A 25391-nucleotide genomic window follows, 5' to 3' on the forward strand; every position below is an offset into this window, starting at 1 on the left:
GGCGCCCCTCACCCCCCTCCCACCCGATAGCACTACACTGTACGTGTGAGCGTGGCTGACGCTGGGTCAACACACACACAGTGACGGTCAGGTAGACCTGTCACAGGGCTACAGTGTGTGTGTGTGTGTGTGTGTGTGTGTGTGTGTGTGTATGTGTGTATGTGTGTGTGTGTGTGTGAGAGAGATGCTGCTAAGTCAATCCTATGTCAACACACACATACCCAGGAGGGTCAGGGTCCACTTGCTCTCAGAAAGACACTTGCCACAGTGTGTGTGCGTCCAATACTACAACACACACATATACAGGTACATACGAGGGGCCTTCAAAAGTTCCTGGGAAAATTCCACTTTACTATAATTCCATTTTCCTACTGACTCTTTCAAGCCCCCTCAGGAAAATAGATGTGAATTTTTGCCATTCTTTCCCAGATATCTACAAGTATTTTACAAGCATGGACTGGTCCGCAAGGAGCTCTACTGGCACCACTGCTAAGCATCGGCTGTGCCCCATGGCTCAGAGACCCCAGCTCCCAGGAGCTACAGAAGCCCAACATCAGAGAGCGTGTGGACATGAACGTTTTGATGGCCCCTTATACACATCGCTGAGTGCAAGGCCCCACGAGCAGAGGGACATTACCTTGTTCAGACAGGAAATGATGTGACTGAGGTCGATCCAGGGAGCACCTGCTTCTGTCACCTGATGGAAGAGGTGGTCCCTAAAGAGCTTCAACAGGTAGCGGTCACCGGTCTCGGCCCAAGTAGGGTCCTTCTGGAACCTGGCGGAGAAGGCTTTACATCAGCTCAGTCCCAACATCTCATGCCACACCTCACTCTTCAGACCGAAAACTTGTCTGCTCCCAGTAAATAAGGAATAACAGGGTTGGGTGGAGGGTTTTGTTTTTTTTAATCGTTTTATTAGGGGCTCATACAACTCTTATCACAATCCATGCATACATCAATTGTGTAAAGCACATTTGTACATTCATTGCCCTCATCATTCTCAAAACATCCGCTCTCCACCCAAGCCCCCGGCATCAGCTCCTCAGGTGTTTTCTGTTTGTTTGTTTGTATTCTGTTTTGGTATATTTTGTTTTAAATCCTCCAATGGCAGTAGAGAAGTTTTTTAAATTACCCATGTTTTGTGGTATCCAGGTTACTGCTAGATTTTTGTTGGCTGAGCCCAACAGCAGGTGAACGTAGGTACAGCTGTCAGTCAGTCAATAGGGCCCTTCCATGATCTATGACCATTCTGGGCTTCTCACACCTGAGGCTACAGTCCCATTTGTGGAGGGCATGATCTGCTAATGCACAGGAGTAAGATGGGGTTAAGACCTGACCCTACTACAGGGTAGAAGCCTGGTGGCCGAGTGGGGCCCACAGGGGGCGCCATGAGTCACACCAACTCCATGATGGTGAGGGGACCCATGGGGGGCACCGTGAGTCACACCGACTCCATGATGGTGACGGGACCCATGGGGGGCACCGTGAGTCACACCGACTCCATGATGGTGACGGGACCCATGGGGGGCACCGTGAGTCACACCGACTCCATGATGGTGAGGGGACCCGTGGGGGCACCATGAGTCACACCCACTCCATGATGGTGAGGGGACCCACGGGGGTGCCATGAGTCACAATGATTCCAGGATGGTGAGGGGACCCACGGGGGTGCCGTGAGTCAGTGACTCGATGGCAGTGAGTTTGGAGTTGGGGTTTAATAGAGGGTGTGACTAGGACCACGGTCTTTGAGAAATGGTTAACTGGGTTACTGTTACTTGTAATGGATGCAAGGAATTACAGCTGAGGGGAGAAGCGCTGCTCGGAGTGGCCTGCGGAGAAGCCTGGCTGAGTGAGGTGAGGAGGAGGCCGAGGCCTGCTGGACGCATCCTGCCCGAGGCCCAGGTCCTACGTGCACCAGGAAGGCACAGTCCAGGGATAGAGATGGGGTATCGTATCTGGTTATCACTGAAAAGGTGAAGAAGGGTTCTAAATGAATCTGATTGCACTCTGGTGCTGAAGAAGGTTACTGATAGTGCCATGGAGTGCCCAAAGGCCAGAGCAATCTGTAGGAAGCAGCATGGTCGGAGCACTCCAGAGGCACGGAGAACAAATTCGCCTTCCACACTCTGGACATCTGTGTCAGGCCCTTGAGGAGGACATCAGGCTTGCTACAGTGGAGTGGTGGCGAGGGGGAGGCCCTCAAAGCGATGTGGCGACACAGTGGCAGCATCAAGGGCGCAGGCAGAGAACTCCTGTGAGGATGGTGCAGGAAGGAGCATGCAAGGCTTCCTTCTCGTGCACACAGACACTATGGGTCAGAGCCGAGTCCACAGCACCACACAAACACCGACACACAACGTCCCCTTGCCTGCATGGGTCTGGTGAGATGGATGGGAAATGCTGGCAGGATTCGCTGCTGTGCATAAAAGGAGCCCGCTGAGGCCCAGCACTCAGCTCGCGGGGGGGCCCCCCCCCTCCTCCCGTACCTAACTAGTGGCTGCAGCCCAGGAGCATGAGAACAAGGTGACTTAGAATTCATGTAAATTAGAACAGGTCCAACAATGTCTGCTAGCCAGTCGGACACAAAGTGAGGCTCTGTCCACAAAGACTGACCCTTTGACAAGAAAATATGCCTCCCACCTCGTGAGAACACAGAGGAATGGAGACAAACGGGTCAGCAGACACCTGCATGGGCTCGGAGTAAACACAACACAGGATGCCATGGGGGCCAAACCCTGGCCGCCGGTCCCATCCCCACCCCCACACAGAAGGACAAGCAGCTACAGGTTTGGTAAAACGATGTTGGTAGGCGCTCTGGCACCTCGCACAGGTGGGTCTGCAATGGTCAATCACAGTGCTCCTCACATGAGGGGACAGCAAAACTTTGGACGTGGCGTCAGGAGAGACGGCCCTGGAGAAGGACACGGGGCTTGGGAAAGTGGAGGAACAGCGAAGAGGAGGCGGCCCTCGAGGAGCTGGGCGGACACAGTGGCTGCAGCCCTGGGCTCAGGCGTGGGAACAACTGTGAGGACGGCGCAGCGTCTCCTTCTGTGGTTCACGGGGTCACTGCAGGTGGCAACCGACTCCTGCTCAACAGCATCCCCCAAAGTGTGTCCATCTTTGAGGAAGCAGACTGCCTCGTGGTTTGAACTGGTAACCCTTCGGTTAGCAGCCCAGTGCAGTGTCCACTACGCCACCAGGCTTCGCACGTGTGGAAGCCAGACAGGCCCCCTGCTGTCAAGCCCATCCAACTCATAGTGACCACCTCACCACCCAGGAAAGAGCTGCCCCTCTGGACTTCTGATGGTTTTAAACCCTTTATAAGAGCTGACAGCCTCCTCTTTCTCCTGAGGGGCAGCTGGTAGACTTGAACCACTGATCTAGGAGTTGGCAGCTCAGGGCACAACCCACTATGCCACCAGGGCTCCTTCCTCATTTACACAGTGCTTGGTATGTACTAAAGTGACCTAAATAGAGAGATCTCCAAAATACATCACTGAGAGACAAAAGCAATGTACAGAACCCCAGCATGGTTTCCAAGTTTACATATTAAAAGGGTGCTCCCCCACCCCAGGGGGATAAACAACAGAAACTGTGGGGAAAGGGTGACAGTGGTCAGTGTAAGATATGAAAATAATAATAATTCACAATTTATCAAGGGGTCACAAGGGTGGGGGTGGGGTAGAGAAAGAGGAGCCAATACCAAGGGTTCAAATATAAAGTAAAAATGTAGGAAATAACGATGGCAACATTGTACACATATGCTTGACACAACTGAAGCATGGATTATTTTAAGAGCTGTAAGAGCCCACAGTAAAATGATCTTCAAACAAACAACAGTGCTGCAGAAACAGGTTCAGGCACAGCAATGATTGTTAAGTGTGGGCCGGATCATGAGTGCTTTATTCTGTTGTAGAGACCTTACGGTCACCTAACATGTACCCATCTAACAAAACGGAGCACAGAAAGGGGAGAAGCCCTTCACCTCACTTTAAAACTCACTGCCCGTGCCTGCGGGGCCTCACACACTTTCCAGGGGTCTTTGCACTAGATTGCCTAACTCAGTGCATCCTTTGACTTCCTGGCTGCTGCTTCCATAGATAGATGCCGACTGTGAATCCTTCACACTTCAAAAGAACTGAAATCAAAAGGGTGCGTGCATATGTGAGGGGAAGTACGAATATCTAATTGTATCTGTACTCTGGAAAGACAGAATACTTTCTTCATGGCAACCCTTTTTAATTTCTTTTTTTTTTCCTTTTTAATTTCTAAGTACTAGAATGTTCTAATTTCTAAGAAATATGTGCATACATACCAGCGGTTCTCAACCTTCCTAATGCCATGACCCTTTCATACAGTTCCTCATGTTTTGGTGACCGCCCCCAACCATAAATTTATTTTCGTTGCTACTTCATCACTGTCATTTTGCTACTGTTATGAATCAGGCAACCCCTGTGAAAGGGTCATTTGACCCCCAAAGAGGTCACGGGCCACAGGTTGAGAAATGGAGATCTATAACCTTATCCAAAAAAAAATTGAATAGTTCTCCCTACCCTCCACCCCCATCCAAAATGTGATAGCCAGCCACTCTATCAATGAAGTGTCAGGATGGAGAGTAAGGCTATTTTTGGACCTGCAGGGGCTCAAAAGCAGCTTCCCCCCCTTCTCAGAAAGCTGTGGGATGGTGTGTTCCACTGAAGCAGAGGGCTGCACACCCACCACCCAGGGCAAAGCCAGCCCCAGGAGCCAACACTGGGGGAAGGGGGGAGAAGAGAGATGAACCTCTAAATGAGCAGCAGAGGTGGGGGTGTGTGTGCACGCAGGGGCAGGGCGCTGGAATAAGTAAAGGACCCGGGGGACTACCCACTGAGGCAACACCAAGAGGGGCTTCATCACTCTGGCAGAAGGGTGTGACGTATTTGTCTGTGGTTCTGTGTGCTTAGTTTTCTGTCTACAACAATTACCAATTACGGGAAAATAAAACATAACAAAATCCACAAAATAACTGTGCAAAGGAAAGGGAAGGGCAGCAGGATTCCCTGTGTGGTGGAGCTGTGGGCAGGGTTCCCCCGGGCAGCACTGTGTCCACAATGTACACAGCCCCGCCCGGGACAGAGACATTCTCCTCCTGTATGGTACAAAGTCACACGCTGAATTAAAAAGAAGGAAGAAACAGCATTGCAAGTGTATGCTCTTCAGAAATGGTATGAATACCAGAAGTCAGAGCTGTCACAACATGGCCCTGCACCTGTGGTTACCCTGGCATCCCTTGCCTCGAGAGCCTGGCTAAAGAATTTGACTTTGCAAACAAAGCAAGTGGACTTGAACTTCAGGGGCAAAAAAGCGGTAAGCCCAGCAGGCTCTCTCAGGTACCAGCTTCAGAGAGGAGGCTACAGAAGGGCCAGGAGCCCTTCTGAGGTGGCTAGCACCACCCCCTCACCTCCCCCGCCCCCTGCCCCTCTGGGAAGGGAGGGGCTGCCAGGCTACTGTGGCAGGGCAGCTCTCCAGTGGCTGACAAGGACTTCACATTCCTTCACAGGGGGAGTTTGGTCTGGTGTTTTTTCTCTGGTTTTGGCAAATCCAACCCAAAGGAGGGAAAGATGAAGAGACAGCAAACCCTTACTCTGGTCGCTCGTTGATGGTTCCCAGTTTCGCTAGCAGCCTAAACAGTCTTCCATTCTGAACCTCCTGAAAGACATTTCAGAGGAAGCACGTTACCGCTCAGGACGAGAGCACACTGACAATGAGAAAGCAAAGGGCACAAGCACCCCTCGCAGCGTGCACCAGCAGCACTTCCAAACAACAAAGCCCACCAGCCCCTCCTCCTGGTTGTTGCTTACACATCTGTCCACTGCATTCAGCGACTGTCAGTGCAACTCCAGGGAGGACCCAGAGTCTAGTGCAAAGCCCGGAGCAAAAATGAAGAGAGGAAGAAAAAAATGCCCACAGGAGATGAACCATTTAAATTCCAAATATCACGTTGGGGCAAAAATACCTGCCAGTCATCTCTGAACCAACAGTACACCTATCCCGCAGGTTAAAGACGAAGGTCTCCGTCTGCTTGTTTTAAATCCACCATGCAGGTGCCGGGCACCCAACCCCTGGACCACACTGCTCTTTACCTTTGCCAGATCCTCCTCTATGACGTCATTTCTCATCTGAGCAGCATCCAGCTGGGTATAAAAACGAGCGCCAATCATGGGCATGATATCATTCACACTCCTCAGTCGGTTTTGGTCACTCAGCAAGTACCTGACAGACACAGAGAGAGAGAGATGACTTGCTGCGTGGCCCCACTGTCCATGCCCAGCCCCTGCATACACGTCCACAAAGGGATGTGCTCATTTGTTTGCATGCAAGGCCATTTCCTTGTTAAAAGCTTGACGGCTCCACTTCTTTTCTCTGGGAAGAGCTGAGCACTAATTTAGCCGAGACCCATTTAGTATCTTCTTTTTCATAATAACTTTTATGATAATTCCAGTGTCCTGTCTTAATTAGCCAACAAGTGCAGATGGTACAGAAGTTAAGTGCTCAGTCTCCAACAGAAAGGCTGGCGGCAGGTGCTCGGTGGGAGAGAAGACAGACTGGCAGTCTGGACTCCCTGTCGGGCAATGCTTCTCTGTCTCATGAGGACCCTATCCAATGGCGAACCTGATGGTCTCACGAACCAAGAAAGTGTGAACTAGAATCCAAAGACCCTCCATTTGTGGATCAACTGGTGCTTCTGACAGAAAAGTGACTGCCTCCTGACGCTTTCACCCCTGCGCCTGCTCAGCCTGATTTTCTCCACAGCCGTCTTATTTGTTGCCACGTTCACTCACTCTCTCCCCCCCCAGAGGTGCGCTCCAGAAGCTGGCCCGCTTCTCGTGGCCAGTCTACCTGTGGTTGGATGTGTGGACAGTCATCAGTGCCTGGCCAACCCACCTGTCTCTCTCACTGCCATCAAGTCATGGTGGACTCACAGCGACCCTCGAGGGCAGGACAGATTTGCCCTGTGAGTTTCCGAGCCTGTAACTCTTTACAGGAGTAGAAAAGCCCATCCTTGTTCCACAGAACAGCTGGTGGTTCAGAGATGTTGGCCCTCTGGATCACAGGCCAGTGGACAGCCTCCACCCTAGTGGGCCTCTGATGTCAATGTGGTCCAAATGCCTCAGCCTGGAAGCTCCCTGGGCGAATGGTTAAACTCTTGCTTGACTTCCTAGCCCAGCGGTTCTGAACCTGTGGGTCAAGACCCCTTTGGAGTTTGAAGGCCCCTTTCACAGGGATCACCTGATTCATAACAGTAGCAACATAGCAGTGATGAAGTAGCAACGAAATTAATTTTATGGTTGGGGGGTCACCACCACATGAGGGATCATATGACAGGGTCAAGGCGCTGGGAAGGCTGAGAACTACTGTCCTAGCCAAGAGGCTGGTGGTTCCAACCTGCCCAGTGCTTTGCAGCTGGTGGCCTGGGATCTGCTTCTGGAAGGTCACACCCTCTGGAGCACAGCTCTGGTCTGCACAACCCAGACTCAGACTGGACTCGACTGCAGGGGGTGGTGTGACACTTGTCACTCAGGTTTCAGGACACACCAGGCTGCGTGACAGGCCTGACACAGGAGCTCAAGCCAATGAGTAAGCGGGAGCACACGCCGTCATTTGTGTGCTGGGAATGAAACACCCTGGGCCAGTCTCTGCCCCACCCTTCCCACAGGGACCAAAGCCCGGGAGCCTGAGGGCAGCGTGGCGTCTGCCGCATGAGCCCCCAGGACACTCACAGAATCAGGTTCTTCAGGTCGGAGGAGTAGCTCATCGTCACCAGCTCCATGGCTTTCGGCACGTTATCCCGCTGAATCCCTGACAGGGAGTTGCAAGCCAAAGCCAGCACGACTTTTCCTAATGAGATCAAATCTGCTTGCTGACATGAAAGAACACACACAACTGTCACTTGGGGTTCACAGGTACTACGCTGCTGCCCATGTGGCCAGAGGCCCTCCAGCAAATCAGGGGACTCTGCCCATTCCTTGATAATGAGTTTGTGAAAAATCTCCACCTCCCCTCTGCTCTCCAGAGCCCACCCAACCCAGGAGCAAGTCACATGTCCACGATGGAAACACATGTTGGAATGTTCATCTGAGTGAGAGAGAGAGAGAGAGAGAGAGAGAGACAGAGAGTCTCCCTCTCTCAATCAGAGACAGAGAGGGAACAACAGGGCTGGCAGGCAGGCTTCCGTGCTCTGAGATGTTTCAGGTCAGTCCGACACACTGGCTGGACTATATTCAAGGTGAGGCAAGGAACTACGATTAACATCAATCCCAACTCAGTGTCCTCATAGAACAGGTAGCACTGCCCTGTGAGTTTCTGAGTCTGAGTTTCTGAGTCTGTCAATCTTTAAGAGAGCAGACAGCCTCATCATTCTCCTGCAGCAGGGCTGCTGGGTTTGAACTGCTGACCCACTGGTTAGCAGCCCAAAGCATAACCGCCCTATGCCTGATGATGATTTCGAAAAGAGGTGTAGGGTTAGGTGGGCACATCTGGCCACCTCCCCCTAGCTGTCTCAGGTCGGGGCCCCCACTTGGGGGAATAAAACTGTGTGACACAAACTGACACAGGCTTCCTGTTGCTGTTCCAGTGAGAGGCTCCTGCGACTCAAAGAGTGCTCAGAGACAGCTGATTTCTAGTTGGCGTCTGGTTGCCATCAGTCCTGACTTTCCGGAGTCCTGGCTGTGTATTCCGAGTCTTCAGAGGCTCTAGCTTGGGTCGGGAGCAGGGTGTAAAAAGCAGACCGGGGAAGGAGACTTTTCTCTGAAGACTCACCCCCACCCCCACCTCCATGCTCCAGCTTTGTGGACACGCTTTCATTCTCGCCTGCACTTCACAGCCAGCTATGTGGCAATCAATGCTGGATCCCATATACGCGTGTGCAAACACACACAGAAAGAAGCCCCATGTCCCATCCGTGCTGAGAAATGAGGAATGAGCAGCCAAGGACTGGAGGCCGCCCAAGCTACAGGGGTAGGCGGTGCCCACGCACAGAGCAGTCAGGCCTGGTGCTTGCTTAGGCCCCCTCCTGGGTGTGTCCCCCTTTGCTGTTTGGGGCCCAGGGCTTGTTTTATCTTACGAGAGTCTATTTTTCAAGGCGACTAGAGAAACACGGCTGGACGGCCTCACTGCAGGTCAGCCGCTCTGAGGAAGAAAAAGCTGTCTGGTCCTGTAAAGGCTAGCAGTCACTGCAGGTTGGAACCGACTCAATGGCAGTAGGTTTTACAAAAGTCACAACAAAAGGGAAATACTACACATTTGTAAATCCCCCAAACCTGCCGTCCTGGTGTAGCTCAAGGACAATGGCTAACAAGGGGCTCAGAGAAGGGAAGAGAAAGGGGTGCTGCAGGACAAAGCCATGGTTGGGGAAGAGACAGGGAGGTTGTGTCCCTGTCCGGTCCTACAGGGGGCGCTGCCACGCAGGGCAGCTTCGCAGCGGGGTGGATCAATGTCAGTCTGGGGCTTGCACCTTCAATGCCTGAGCAAGAAAAGGAGACCTTGATGCTCCGGGGAAATGCTAACCCACTCCCCTGGCTGCTGCTGCTTCCACCTTTCCTTGCTTGCTTGTTCTGAAATACACCTTGCAGGGCTCAAATGACAATCTTTTTCCACGCCTTCAACAACTGAGCAGCTGTGGGAGGGTGGGTTTTTCTGCGCTTCTCCATGGGACTAGGAGAGCCCGACTCGTCCCAAGTGCACTGCAAACACAAAGACCCACCACTGCCTGTAATGCTAGCGGCATCCCCCCAGAGTCCCGGGCAGGCCTTGGGGGTGAGCTGGCTGGTGGGGGATGATGTCCTTCAACTGCCATAGCAACTGTGCAGCTGAGTCCACGCAGCAGCAGCACGCCTCCCTGTGGTGGCAGGCTCTCCAACTGAACTGCTCCTGTCAATCAAGAGGCAACTGGCCGGCCAGTGACACTCGGAGGAGGGAACCAGGCTCATCAGATTCTGGTCATGGACACAGTGACAGATTGGCTCAGCCCGTGGAGACAGAGCAAATGACCCAGCGAGGGACACCTCGGGCTGCCATCTGCCATCATGGACCCCCAGTTAGGGCTGAGTCTACACACTGCCGGCCAGTCCCATCTAGTCAGCGCCTCATCGGTCTCCAGCTCTGCGGAGGCCCCACTTCGGGCTCACAGTCGTCACTTTTGCTTGGCCAGGGTCGGTCGCTGCACCCCCACCCCCACAGTGTGTGTACGTGTCTGCATGTGTGTGTAAGATACACTATGAGGCTCCCACAGATCTTGCCACCGTGGTGATGGAGAAAACCATGGCACTCAGAGAGTGTAGCCAGTAACCCTCCCTCCAACCACCTCCCACCGAACAAGCACCCTGTGCCACTTTATAATTAATTCATCACGCCTGTCTGACAGAAACTCGGGCCCACGTCACTAAGAAAGCATTGGTTCTGATTCTTACTCACCTGGTATTGAGCCATTAATGCCAATGGGTTACTATTCTGACTGCTATCAAATGTTAAAACATCAAAAACGCCAACACAATTTACTCGCAACCTTTAAGGGCCAGAAAATCAAAAGAAAATAGATTAAAATAAAACTTTCAGAAGAGTATGTAACTAACACAAGCTGAGCACTTCATAAACCATGGCAATGAGGACAGAGACTATACCATGCAAGGGTGCGGTAACACCGGGAAGGACTTTAACTTGGCAGGAGGTCCCAGACAGTAACTAGCTCCTCCAGGCGATGCGCCCAGACAACCCTGTCCCAAGTCTACAGCCCTCCCTGCCACGCTACCCACCATACGCTCAATGTTCCGGCAACTCCAACATAACCAGGTGAAGTCAAGGTCCACGCAGCCTAGCTCTGTATCTGTGGGGCCCCCACCAGCAGTGTCGGCTTGACCAAGGACCTCACTAGAAATCCAGGTTGCTGGGTTCCACCCCAGACACAGAGAATGAGCAATTCTGGGAATAACAGCCAATCAACTATGTAAAAAGCCCCCTCAGGTGACCTGAGAATTAAGAGACGGAACTGGATTACAGGACAAACTGCATGAACCCACTAAGAACTAGATGACGCCCAGCTATTGCCACTGTGCGTTCTAACCAGGGATGGGAAAGGAATCCTGATAGGAGGGGAGGACGTGGAACAGAACTAGAAATTCTTAAAAGTACCCAGACTTCCAGAGTCTGTCTGGAAGGATCCTTGAGTTGCTCATTAAACCTTAAATGCAAATCACCCCCTGGAGTTACCTTTAAATGAAGTCAATAGTTCAGCCCAGAAAGTAAAAGACTGTTAACTTTAAAAACTGCGATATTACTTTAAAAAAGAAAAAAAACGACTGCATATAAGAACAGAAGGTCAACAACTATTTTAAGTCATACATGAGGAGAGGGTGGGGGGCCAGGAGAGTCCGTCAATGGACATGAAGCCCCTAGAACTGAAATAGAGGGAATGTGGTGAGAGTCACAGATCATGAGGTCTAGACTAGAGATAATCCGAGTGGGTCTGGCTGTGAAGTCTTGGTTTTTTTGCTTTTTAAGGCAAAAACCACACACACACACACACACACACACACAGAACCCACCCTCCCCGCCCCAATGCCTGACTTACTCATTCAAGTTACACTGCTCATCCAGCCCTGTCCCACCACCCTAACCAAACACAATTCCCCACCCTGCTCAACATTTCCAGCCAGGAACCAGCCATTTTAATAAAGATGTACTTTTTTTTAAACTTACACATGAGCTCAGTCACAGTAGCTCTCTGGATGGGGCATATGAAAAGGCAGAATTAAAACCCAGCATTACACTTTGCTTATCACGCAGCGGTCACAGGTGAGTAAACCCGGCCGGGCCAGGAGGCAACCCCTACCTGGTCTTGCCGGTGATGAGGATCTTGGTGGGGTCCATCACGCGGCAGGCCAGCCCTGCGGTGTGGATGGTGCGCAGCGCAGAGCTCAGCTGGACGACGTACGCCCAGATGAGGGACTCTGGCAGCAGCCCGGCATGCTGCCTGGGAAGCTGGCCATCGTGCTGACCTGTGGAACAAGGGCACTTCAAAATGACTTCTCCATTGAATTGCCGGCCACCATTGGGCACAAAAGACCCATAACAAAATGTACGAAGAAAACGAGCCACCACCCAAAAAGAACACTGCAGGTTCACAAGGAAAGCCTGCGTGTCTGCGTGAAGAGCAGGACCACGGAGGGGCTTCCCCACAGTCAAGGCGAGAATTCCATTCATCCTGGAGCTCTGTGAAGCCCTCACACATATTCCACTGTACGTATCGTAAGTTCCATTACACTAAGAACTCGAGATAGACCTAGTGTTTGCCCGCCCAGGAACTCTGGAGGACCTGTGGGCCAGGCGTTCTGCTGCTCCGCTAACCACAAGGTCTGAGGTTCAAGCTCACCAGCTGCTTGGAAGGAGAAAGATGAGGCTGTCTGCTCCCATAAAGATTTAGGGCCTCCTAAAGGCTATCGAGAGTGAACGTGAGTCAGAATTGACGCAGTGGCATTGGGGTCGCTTATATATCATGACTGGTACTCAGGTCCTCTGGTCACCTTGAGTGTGTCTCCCCGTGACACGGGCTCCCTCTTTGAGAGCTTAGCAGACGGGCCAAGTAAGTTAACCCAGAGGCTGCTCTCATCCAGAGGATAAAACCTTAGAGACATATGTCCCAGTGCTTCACCACTGACCAGGTGTGCGTGGAATACAAATAGCAGTCGAGGGGAGACCGGGAAGATGGCCACCAGATAAAGTAGCTCAAGCCGGGAGCTCTGAGGAGATCGGTGAGTGGGGAGAGTTGGGGAAGGCGTAGGGGTACCAAATTTGTCTGTTCGATTCCCAAGACCACTCAGAGCATCTCTCGGACCCAGAGGTGGACTCCCACCCATAGCCAGGGCTCCGCGCAGACACCCGTGGTCTCAAGTGCGGCACTCTGCGCACCCGCTCGGCCGGGACCTGCGCCACAAGGCAGCTAGGTAGGTGCAAGGCGCAGGCTGAGCCCGCCCGCCTCGGCACTCCGCACAAAACTGCCAGTCAGGAACCCCCATCCTGCCACAGGGAGCCCGGGGCCCGTGTGTGTGCTCCAACCAACAACCCCACCCCCACCCCCTGCAGATTCGGGCCCCACCTGCGCACCCCTCGCGGTCCAGCAGGCCAGACTCTCCCCTCTTCTCCCTGGAGGCGCGCGCCCGGAGCCACAGCCAGGCGGAAGGCAGAGTCTGAGGACCTGCCTCTGGGCTCCACGCAAACCGCCAAACAGACCTTCCCGCACGCTCAAAGGTCGCAGCCCAGAGGAGCACTGCCCCATCACTGAGCTCCTTGCAGATCCACCAGCCAGCCCCCTTCCTGGGCCTCCCCGCCCACCCAGGCGCGCCCGCGGGGACGGACACACGCACGCACGCACTCAGTGATTTGCATCCTGTAACACCGCTGCTGGCTGGCCAGGCAGAGGACCCAAAGCTGGCACAACTTTCTGCAGCTGCGGCATAGGAACCCAAGTTTTGGGGGCTTTATCACTGCATTCTCCCTTCTCCCTCCTCACTCTGTCCCACCCTTTGGGCTCCAAGTGGTGCATTTGCACACCAGTCGCAGCCCCCCTCCCACCTGCCTACCTGAGGGAAGTGCCCCTAGCCAGAAACAGATCACCCAATCCCCAACCCATCCCCTAAATGCGCTCCCCTGCACTGGGGCCAATACATTCTATCAGACCGCAGCTTGTACAGTAGCAAACAGCCCCTAAGGAGACCTGAAGGTGGCTGGAGCAAATCATAGGAGAAGGTGAGAGGGAATCCCCAGCAGGACAAAGGTGACACACAACCCCTCAAGGCAGTTGGCTAAAGGCAGCCAGCTGAAGCAACAACCTCCCAAACAGAGCTCAGGGCTCTGAGACACCCAGGAAAATGGCACCAAGTGCCCACAAATAGAACAGGAAACCGCAAACTGCTTCCACAGCTTCAACAAGAAAAGAGAAACAAGATCCAAATGCCAGAGGACCGCCTGGACCTAACGGCAGTCATAGGAAGGGCAGAGGTTGACTCCCACAGAAAGAAACCTTCAGAATGCTGCTGGGAGCCATACAGGACATGAGGGAAGCAATACAGAAAAAGGATGAAATGATAGAGGAATTAAAGGCTATGCACCAAAAGGAAATACAGGAGTTAAAGGGCGAGATAACAAAAATTAAGAGCAAACTCATGGACTTCACCCAGAGAATGAAAGAGGCTGAGAATCGCACCAGTGACCTAGAGGAGTCACAAGCAGAAATTAATAAACGTGAGAAAAAGTCTAACAGGTCAATCAGAGAAGCTGAAGAAAACCTCAGAGCTATGTCTGACACTACGAGAAGGAACAACCTCAGAATTATTGGTGTGGAGGAAGAATCCACATTAAGGAAACCAACATCCAAAATAGTGATGGAATGCTTGGAGGAAAACTTTCCTAACTTAGTGAACAAAAACCAGGCAACTATCGAGGAGGCTGAAAGAATGCCACCTAGACTGAATCCCTAGAAGAAGTCACCCAGATATATAGTTGTTAAACTATCCAGCTTTGAGGAAAAGGAGAAAATAATGAGAGCAGTTAGAGAAAAACAGACAACCACATATAAAGGCAAGCAGATAAGCATATGCTCAGACCTGTCAGCAGACGCTATGAAAAAGAGGAGACAGTGGAGCAGCTATATGCCGAAAGGTGCAGGAAATTAACGCAAACCCAAGAATACTCTATCCCGCCAAAATATCGATCAAAATAGATGAACAACTGAGAACCTTCCCGGACAAGGAAAGCCTCAAAGAATATGCTAAAAGGAACCCAGTACTACAAAAGATCCTCGCTGACCAGTATGGGCAGAAGAACAGCACTCACCAGGCACATACAAGAGACCACCACACAGAACAACTCCACCCAGAGACCATCAAAGGGAAAAGAGCCCCCAAGATAAAACTGGCACAACGATGGAAAGAAGGCAAGAATGAACCGCAAGCACACATATGCACACTCCACGGAAAAGAAATGGAGATAGGAAAACACCCAACACAAGAGAGAGAAAATGACAACACAGGGTCCACAGATAGATGTAATAACCCTGAATATAAATGGGGTGAACTCAGACCTTAAGAGACAGAGGCTAATAGACTGGCTTGAAAAACACAAACCCTCGATCTGCTGCCTACAAGAAACACACCTCAACATTACAGATAAAATCAGGCTGAGAAGCAAAGGATGGAGACGTTATCAGTCAAGCTCTAATTAAAAAAAATCAGGGGTTGCAATCCTAATCTCAGATAAAATTGACCTCCAAGTGCAAACCAATAAAGAGATAAGGATGAACACTATGTAATGCTCAAGGGAACATTACATAAAGAATCAATAAGCATTCTAAACATTTACTCACCAAATAAGCATCCAGCAGAATATGTCAAGCAAACACTTCAAAGGATGAAAAAAGAAATCACAGCCTCAACAATTATAGTAGGTGATTTCAATACACCGCTCTCTGAGAAAGACAGAACACTCGGAAAGAAACTCAACAAGGTGAGACTAGAGCTCTAAACACTACAATTAGACAATGTGGCCTGATAGACATCTACAGAGCTCTCCACCCAAACAAAAAGGAATTCACATTTTATTCTGCTCCCCTTGGCACATTTTCTAAAATAGACCACATGCTAGGGCATACGTCTAATCTACATAAATTCAAGCACATTGATGTCATACAGACCTCTCTCTCTGACCACTGTGCCATAAGATTGGAAATAAACCAAAGGAAGATAAAGAAAGTAAGGGCAAACCATTGGAGAATGAATAACTCTCTATTGCAAAAGGAGAGCATTCTGGCCCAGATCAGAGATGAGATTAGGACATTTCTAGAAACCAACGAGAATGCGAACACAACATACCAGAACTTATGGGACACAGCAAAGGCAGTCATCAGAGGTAGTCTCATAGCATTACATGCACACATAAAGAAGGAGGAGAGGCATATGATTGATACACTGACACAAAATTTACAGCAACTAAAGCAGAGTCAGCAAGAAAATCCAACTAATAGAAAAAGAAATAGTAATAATTAGATCTGAGACTCAGGAGAGAGAAAAAAAGAAAACTACGGAAAAAATCAACGCTGCTAAAAGTTGGTTCTTCGAACGGATAAATCGAATCAACAGACCTCTCGCGAATTTGACCAAAGAAGGGAAGGAACGCATTTCAATAGCAAGGATGAAGGATGAAAGAGGGAATATTACAATGGACCATAATGAAATCAAAAGGATAATTACACAATACTATGAAGGGCTGTACTCTAAAGAATTCAAAAACTTGGAAGACATGGATGAATTCTTGGAAAAACAATCCCTCCCCATATTATCCCCAATGACCAAAGACCTCAACAGACCCATATCAGTACAAGAAATAGACAAGGCTATAAAAGAATTAAAAACCAAGAAGGCTCAAGGACCAGATGGTTTCACGGGTGAATTTTATCAAGCATTCAGGGAAGAACTGACACTAATCCTACACAAACTCTTCCAGAACATGGAAAAAGATGGCAAACTCCCAAATTCCTTCTATGAAGCTAGTATAACTCTGATAGCTAAACCGGGCAAGGATCCGACAAGAACTGAGAACTACAGACCAATCTCCCTAATGAATATCAATGCAAAAATCCTTAACAAAATACTAGCCAAGAGAATACAAAAATATATAAAACAAATAATTCACCATGACCAAGTGGGATTCATACCAGGGATGCAGGGATGGTTCAACATATGAAAGACCATAAGTATTATTCGTCACATTGAAACGAAGAAACATAAGAACCACATGATAATATCAATAGATGCAGAAAAAGGTTTCGACAACATCCAACACCAATTCATGTTTAAGACACTCAAGAAGATAGGAATGGAAGGAAAATTCCTCAACACAATACAAGCTACATATGAAAAACCAACAGCCAATGTGGTAGGCAATGGAGAAAAGATGAGATCAATTCTTCTAAAAAAGGGGACTAGACAAGGATGTCCCTTGTCCCCAGTCCTATTTAACATTGTGCTTGAAGTCCTAGCTAACAATATAAGGCAAAGAAAGGACATCAAAGGGATTCACCTGGGAAAGGTAGAAGTGAAACTATCGTTATTCACAGATGATAGGATTTTATACATGAAAAATCCTAAAAGTTCCACAAGAGGAGTACTGGAAGCAGTAGAGGCATATGGCAGAGTAGCAGATTACAAGATCAACAAACAGAAGTCTATCGCACTACTTTACACATCAGACAAGGACACAGAAGAGAGGATCAAAAAGGGGGTACCCTTCACAATAGCCAAACACAAATTGAAATACCTAGGGATATACCTGACTCAAAAAACAAAAGATTGTATGAGGAAAACTACAAAACGCTATTAAAAGAAACCAAGGATGACCTCAACAAATGGAAGGAGACCCCATGCTTGTGGTTTGGCAGACTCAATATTGTAAAGATGTCAATTCTACCCAAGGCACTATATAAGTTCAATGCTATCCCGATCCAAATTCCAGCAAACTTCTTCAAAGAGTTGAAAAAACAGATTACCAACTACATATGGAGGGGGAAGAAACCGAGAATTAGTAGAGAACTCCTCAAGAGGAAGGGCAAAGTAGGAGGGCTTGCTTTATCCAACTTGACAACCTATTACACAGCCACAGTGGTCAAAACAGCATGGTACTGGTATAATGATAGATATTCAGAGCAATGGAAAAGGATTGAAAACCCAGAAATGAAATCATCGGCATACAGACAACTGATCTTTGATAAGTGGCCCAAAAATATCAAATGGGAAGTCGATGCCCTCTTCAATTCATGGTGCTGGAAAAAATGGATACGTAGCTGCAGAAAACTGAAACAAGACCCTTGCCTCACTCCATACACAAGAATAAACCCAAGGAGGATCACAGACCTTGAGGTTAAACCACAAACTATTAGGGCCATCAATGAGGGAATTGGGCCAAACCTGAGAACCTTGGCACAGGGATTACATAGGCTATCGGAAATCGAGAAGGACACCAACACAGAGGAGGCACAAATTGACCAGTAGGACATACTAAAAATAAAACACTTATGTACATCGAAAGAATTTACCAAGAGAGACTGCAGAATGGAAAAACATCTTTGGCAATAACACATCTGACAAAGGCCTTATTACTAAAACCTATAACACACTCCTAAACTATAACAAGAGAAAAACCATTTGTCCACTCAGGAGGTGGACAAAGGACCTGAGCAGGAGTTTCTCAAGGGCAGAAATCCAAATGGCCAATAAATATATGGGAAAATGTTCCAGATCTCTAGCCATAAGAGAAATGCAAATTAAAACAACTATGAGATACCACCTAACACTCTCAAAGATAGCACAGTAGTAAGTGTTGGAGGGGATGCGGAGAGATAGGAACTCTAGTCCACTGCTGGTGGACCTGTAGGTATGTACAGCCACTACGGAAATCAATTTGGCAATATCCAAAACAGCTGGCAACTGAGCTACCCTATGATCCAGCAATCCCCCTTCTGGGCATATACCCGGAAGAGACAAAAAACAAACCACCGCCAGACATCTGTGCTCCAATGTTCATCACGGCACAGTTCACAATTGCAAGGAGCTGGAAACAGCCCAAATTTGCATCAACAGACGAATGAATTAAAAAACTCTGGTACAATGGAGTATTACACATCCCTAAAAAGCAGTGATGAACATATGAAGCAAATCACTGCATGGGAAGAATTGGAGGAAATTATGCTAAGTCAAGTAAGCCAAACACAAAAGGACAAGTACTACATGAGTCCGCAAAGGTAAGCTCAAAAAAAAAATTTTTTTTTTTCAAAAAGGGCATAAGGAAGAAGATGCTATATACATACGTTCCTGGAGTGAGGTCCAGGTAATATGGCAGGGGCCAGACTAAACCCAGGGATACATATGGGATACATATGGTAGCTTCACTAAAAGGGAGGAGGGAAAAAGGTACGGGTAGCCGGGGGAACAGGGCACTAACCCACACAGAGGGAGGGTGTTGATTGTGTCTCCACAGGGAAAGAGGGACCAGACTTCAACCCGGAGTTCCAAGACAGGAACGCAACACACTGACATGAGTAAGGAACCGATGGAGAGGCCTGAGGGCCCGGCCCCATTACCAACTGGGTGCACAGCACCACCCTCCCCCAGGGGACAGCACTGAAGCTGCAGTTCGAGAAGAGGGGAAGGGGGACTGGTCTGGTCAGAGCGCATGTGAGCCAGTGAGGGGGGAAGGGGAAGAAAAGGAAAGAGTGGAGCACATCCTGGCTCGCTGAGCCCTGGGGACAATGTGCCTGTTCAGAACAGTGATGCACGGAGATGACCATGGGGGCAGGCCCGCATGGGACACAGAATTCCTCTTGACCCATCGCACCACTGGGGACAGCACTGTAGACAAACGGCGGGAACTGTGCCCCCCATGAGCTCACCACACCGAACGACAGCCTCTAGGGGCATGCATCAGAGCAGCGGGGGGAGCAGAGCGGTGAGGTCCTCAGGGATAGAGGCATGTCGGGGCATGGCACCCAATCAGACTTGACTGGAAAGCACATGTGAAAGAAAACAAACAGACCCTGAACTATTCACACAGTTATATATGTATGTATGTGTGTGTATTGTTGTTGTAGCCATTGTTTTACTTTCTGTTGTTGCTTCGTTGCACTCAGTCTGGTGTTGATACATAGCATGTCTACCTGGAAGGGCTAGGCAGAATAAAACCAGAAGAGAGAACAACGGGATGACAGTTCTGGGGAACATGGGGGTAGGGGAGGGGGGGGGGTGTTAAGAAGCACAGGGAGAAAGTAACAATAAGTGATCCAAAATCAATGTCAAGTAGGGTACGGGAGGCCTTGCAGGGCTGGATCAAGTGCAATGTAACCAAGAGGAATGCCTAAAACCCAAATGAAGGCAGAACATGATAGTGGGACAAGAGGAAAGTACAAGAAATAGAGAAAAGAACTAGGAGGCAAAGGGTAGTCATAGAGATGTAAATACAGGCATATAAAGATGTAAATATATATATGATGAGGGGGAAATAGATCTATGTACATATATTTATAAGTTGATTATTAAGAAAACAGATGGACAGTGGGCCCCTACACAAGTACTCCCCCAACACAAGAATACTTTGTTCTAAAAATTCGGCAGTCTGAGATGCTCCCCTGCCTGGCATGATCGCTAAAGACAATGGGTGCACAAGAAAATGTGGTGACAATTGATGTGTGTATGGATTGGGATAACAGTTGTATGAGTCCCTAATAAAATGTTAAAAAAAAGAAAGAAAGAAAATGTGGTGAAGAAAGCAGATGATGCTTGGCTACCAAAAGATATAACAAACACCTGAAGGCACTGAAGACAATGGGTGCACAAGCAAGTGTGGTGAAGAAAGCTGATGGTGCTCAGCTACCAAAAGATATAGCACCTGAAGCCTTAAAGACCTGAAGATAAACAAGCAGCCATCCAGCTGAGAGACAACAAAACCCACACAGAAGCACACCAGCCTACCCCTACTCGATCGCTGAAGACAAAGGGGGTGCATTAACAAAAGTGGGGAAGAAAGCAGATGGTGCCCGGCTATCAAATGATACAGCATCTGGGGTCTTACAGGCTTGAAGACAAACAGGCGGCCATCTAGCTAAGAAACAACAAAACCCACAAGGAAGAAGCACACCAGCCTACCCCAACATGAATGCTGAAGACAAAGCAGGTACATAAGCAAATGCGGTGAAGAAAGCTGATGGTGCCAAGCTGTCAAATTACACAGAATCTGGGGTCCCACATGCTGGGAGATAAACAAGGGGCCATCTAACTGTGAAACAACCAAGCCCACATGGAAGAAGCACACCAGCCTGTAAGATGACAAGGCAGTGAAGGGGTCAGGTATCAGGCATCAAAGACCAAAAAAAAAAAAAAAATCCTAACACTGTGAATGAGGGAGAGTGCAGAGTGGGGACCCAGGGCCCATCCGGGGGAAACTGGACATCCCCTTGCAGAAGGGCTGCGGGAAGGAGAGGAGCAAATCAGAGTGCAGTGTAGTAACGATGAAATATGCAATTTTCCTCTAGTTCTTAAATGCTTCCTCCACCCCACTACCATGATCCAAATTCTACCTTACATATCCGGCTGGACCGGAGGATGTACTCTGGCACAGATAGGAACTGGAAATACAGTGAACCTAGGACAGATGAATCCCCCAGGACCAGTGGAGAGAGTGGTGATATTGGGAGGGTGGAGGGAGGGTGAGGGAGAAAGGGGGAACAGAGGACAAGGTCTACATATGGCCTCCTCCCTGAGGGGCGGATAGCGGAGAAGTGGGTGAGGGAGACGTTGGATGGGGTAAGATATGATAAAATAATAATAATTTATAAATTATCAGGGGGTGGGGGGAGGGGGGAGCGGGGAGGGAGAGGAAAAATGAGTAGCTGACACCAAGGGCTCAAGTGGAAAGTGGGTGTTGTGAGAATGAAGAGGTCAACATATGTACTAATGTGCTGGACACAAATGATGTATGTACGGATTGTTAAGAGTTGTTGTGAGCCCCTAATTAAATGATTAATTAAAAATCAAAAAACAAATAGCAGTCGACAGTGTGAACAGCAAGGGGCCTTGGGGGAGAAGGGGGTGTGGTTTCCAGCGAGAAGCACAGCCGGAAGTGAAGCGTGGCCCTCTCGCCACTAGGCGGAGGGGCTCTGTCTATGGGAAGCTGAGTGCTGCCCCGTTGGCCAGCGGGCTCCTTCACCCACACTCCACATGGAAAGCCGCATCCACCAGCCAGTCCTGAGGATAGCCGCTCTGGGAGCCCTCCCCACCGCCCCCCATCTTCCAACCTGATCAACGGGTGTTTTACCAGCCTGTGCTGACAGATAACAGGCTACGGGGAAGAGGGGTCATAGGCACATGTTACCCTCCCAAATCTGGACCAAATGTCAAGTGTGCTGAGAGGCTGGGAAACCAAGCTATAAATTAAAACCAACAGTCACCTCACAGATGGTGCCACCAACGCCAGCAGCAGTGACACAGCCATCTTCGTGGAGAGGAAAAGCACACCACATCCCCTTCCCCAGAGCTGCCGGGTCCCTGCCGACGGTGGGGCCAGGAAGGGGCCACCACACGCAGGGCCAGACTTTCAATGGGAAGCAGCCCCTCAGCCAGAATGCTGTCTGCTCAACTGTCAGCTGGCGGCCAGCCGTGTCACTGGACACCCTCACAGGTTGGAAACACCTGTCACCACTACCTCCACCAGGAACGGCACCGATGCCATCGAGACTGTCCCGAGGGACTCTGCTAGCCCCCTGCCCCTTCGAGGTCCATCTGTGGGGATGCAGGGAGGACGCCGAGTAATGAAAGACCCTAATTCGGAATCCAGTGCTTTCTGCTGCTCCAAAACTAGAAAACTAGACCATCGTCAAACACAAATCAGTCATCTACAAATTCCAATCAATGAACCAATCAAGCAGTAACTTAAAAAAGAACCCTCACTGCTACTGAGCTGATCACAGTGACCCGCTAAGACAGGCTAGAATTGCCCTGGGGGCTTCCCAGACTATAACTCTTTACCGGAGCAGAGCGCCTCATCCTTCTTCAGAGAAGCAGCTGGTGGTTTCAAACTGCTGACCTTATGGTTAGCAGCCCCGGGTTCAGTAACCACTACACCACCACCGCTCCTCATAACATATACGGCATAAGTTTGTAACACACACCAAGCCTCCTCGATCAATAAACAGACATTTCAAGACATTTTCCCCCCTCAAGTAAAGATTTGCTAGATGTCATTAAAATGTTAGTCCTCGGCAAAATCTGAACCACGAAGGCAGTTTATAAGATTAAAATAGGGAAGGGGGAAAAAGAAAAATATGGCCAATTGTTGGTTATATGTGTTTTACCACCTTAACATTTTAAAAGAAAGAACATAGCCCAGGCTTTAGTGAAAGTTACCCAAAAACCTGATTGCAAAGATCGACTCCGTATGTCACCTGGGGTCCTAGCTCTTAAACAAAGGCTCGGATGAGGGTGATGAGCCTGTCACATTAGGCTGGGAGGGACTCACTACCATTCCCTGCAGCAAACAAGCATTTGAGGGGACATTACATCGTGCTACATAGAAAGTGCAACGTGATAAAACACAAAAACCGCACATTTGTGAAAGAAAGGGAAACAAAATTAAGAGGGAGAACTTGTTCATCTGTGATCTCCCATCTCTCTGGAGTCCGGCTCAGGAATTACACAATAACCACAATGCATTATGAGGGGTGTCAAACAGCTGCGAGGAAGCAACCACATGATCCAGCTCTTCAGACCATGTCCCCGCACTATTTCCTAAGGGAACCCTGGAGGCATAGCAGGTTATTCATTGGGCCACTAACCTCAAGGTCAGCAGTTCAAAAGCATGAGTCGCCCCAAGGCAGAAAGATGACGGGGCTTTTCTTTTATAGTTACAGTCTCGGAAACCCACAGGGGAGGCTCTGCCCTGTCCTGTGGGGTGGCTATGAGTTGGCAATGAGATTTATTTTGTGTTTCCTGATGTCTCTGGTAAATGAATCACCCACCGGAGGAAAGACGGGGGTCCTCTCCTTACCCCACTTTCTCTTGGTGAAATAGGCATCAGGATTGGGGTCATTGAAGTGCCGGCTCATCATGGTCTCGCCCCCGGCGTGGAAGTCGTAGGCAAAAACAAGCGCTGAAAGAGAGCACCTGTGCTCAGCACTGCCTGTCAGCGGCCCAAGCCATGCCCGGGCCGGCCCAACCCGACCCCGCAGGAGGAGCCTGACTCACAGGGCTCGGCAAAGGCCTTCGTGGTGAAAACCTCCCGCAGGCTCACGATGTTCGAGTGCTGGATCTTCTTCCACATGTCCACCAACAGCATGCACTTGGTGTTCACGAGCCGGAAACCTGCCCAAGAGAAATTCCCTACTACTCCTGGGGGCTGTGGAGGCAGCCACCTCTGGGCATCCCCAATAGGAAGGCAGAGCGCCCCAGCCCTGGGGGCACCCTCACCATGGATCCTGCGAAGGCAATAGGGCAGGTCATCCTTGCTGTTGACGGCTTTGTAGCAAGATGTCATGTACCCAAAGTTACTGGACTTCTGGATCCGGTTGGGTGGTGGCAGTGGTTCCAGAGGGAACAGGCTATGGTAGCTGTCAACTTCCGAAGGGACGGCTAGAGAAATGCAGGAAAACAGCTTTCAGCTCACACCTCACAGCAGTGAGAGAGCCAATCACCACACACTTCTCTCTCTCTCCCACTGCACAAGGGCGTCTAACACTCGCAACAACTGCCAGAGCCCGGGTATGAGAAGCAATAGGAATGAGCTTCACGCACAGCATGTTTCCCACAAGACCCTGGGAGCCTCTGAGTTGGCGCCTCGAGGTCACTTGTCTCACGGACGCTCACAGTGGCTGGTGTGTTTCCTTTTACAGATTTCACTTGGGGTAAAATCTGCATGCCAAGTTCTCACTGCCACTGCGTCAATGCTGACTCCAAGTTTTAAAAATGTGTGCGTGCTTTTTCTCTTAAAGCCACGAGATCAGGCACCATGAAAAACCGAAGAGCAGAAATAAGTACGCACGGTGTGCGCCTGCCTCTGAACAAGGCACTTTCTGAAGCCTCTCGTCGTCGTGGGCCACCTAGATCATAAATCTTACAATGCCACGTGCTGGCGCGGCAAGTGCAACTAGAGGCATTCACTCCAAGGAGAGAGCGAGATTCATCGCATCACTGATCGGGACAGACTGTCAGTGAGGCCTGCACACACAGCAGCAGCCGGTGGCGGTGGCACCATGGTTTTGAGAGGGTGTGATGCCCGGGTAGTCGCTGCTGATGCACTGTGAGACACCTCCTTCCCCCCGCTCCCCCCACCTCCACCACACACTGTGCAGCCCAAATCCAGTCCTGGGGCTTTTTCATAGCAGGACTGCAGGGCAGAACCCCCACTGCCATCGAGTCGATCCTGAACCATCGCTACCCTACGTATGAATTCTGAGCCCCAAAGTGTTTCCAGGAGCAGCCAGCCTCATCCTACTTCCTCGGAGTGGCTGGTGGATTTGAACCTTCGACCCAACATCTGTTGCAGTAACAGCACTAGAGAACTAAGAGAATCGTGTTCTTTCCATTGTATTGCGGAATAAGTGGCCACTGGTCTCAAAGGTCTTGGTGGCGCAGTGGTTAAGCGCCTGGCTCCTAACTGGAAGATTGGTGGTTCGAACCCACCATCTGCCCCGAGGGAGTAAGGTTTGTCGGTCTGCTGCCGTAGCCACAAAGGCCTGTGAGACTTAATGGGGCAGCTCTGTTCTGTCGCCTAGAGCCACTCTGCGTTCCAAATGACTTGGCGGCTGTTTGTGTTTGCTTCTTCTG

The 25391-nt window shown here is 49.9% G+C and overlaps 1 protein-coding gene across 7 annotated transcripts in view; it reads right to left on the reverse strand.

Moving 5' to 3' along the window:
- Positions 1-25391, reverse strand: part of PAN3 (poly(A) specific ribonuclease subunit PAN3) — a 94124-nt gene that overhangs the window by 3010 nt on the left and 65723 nt on the right. For all 7 annotated transcript variants that reach the window (XM_004715143.2, XM_045294017.1, XM_045294016.1 and 4 more), the window contains 9 exons: positions 24036-24197; positions 23814-23930; positions 23617-23718; positions 11867-12032; positions 10453-10543; positions 7761-7900; positions 6123-6252; positions 5624-5688; positions 638-776 (listed from right to left, as the gene is read on the reverse strand). In XM_004715143.2, coding sequence (XP_004715200.1) covers positions 638-776; positions 5624-5688; positions 6123-6252; positions 7761-7900; positions 10453-10543; positions 11867-12032; positions 23617-23718; positions 23814-23930; positions 24036-24197 — 1112 coding nt within the window. The remainder of the gene's footprint in view (positions 1-637; positions 777-5623; positions 5689-6122; positions 6253-7760; positions 7901-10452; positions 10544-11866; positions 12033-23616; positions 23719-23813; positions 23931-24035; positions 24198-25391) is intronic.

Source organism: Echinops telfairi, unplaced genomic scaffold (assembly GCF_000313985.2).
Source record: "Echinops telfairi isolate 266 unplaced genomic scaffold, ASM31398v2 ScPeMD7_2565;HRSCAF=3150, whole genome shotgun sequence".
Lineage (NCBI taxonomy): Eukaryota > Metazoa > Chordata > Mammalia > Afrosoricida > Tenrecidae > Echinops > Echinops telfairi.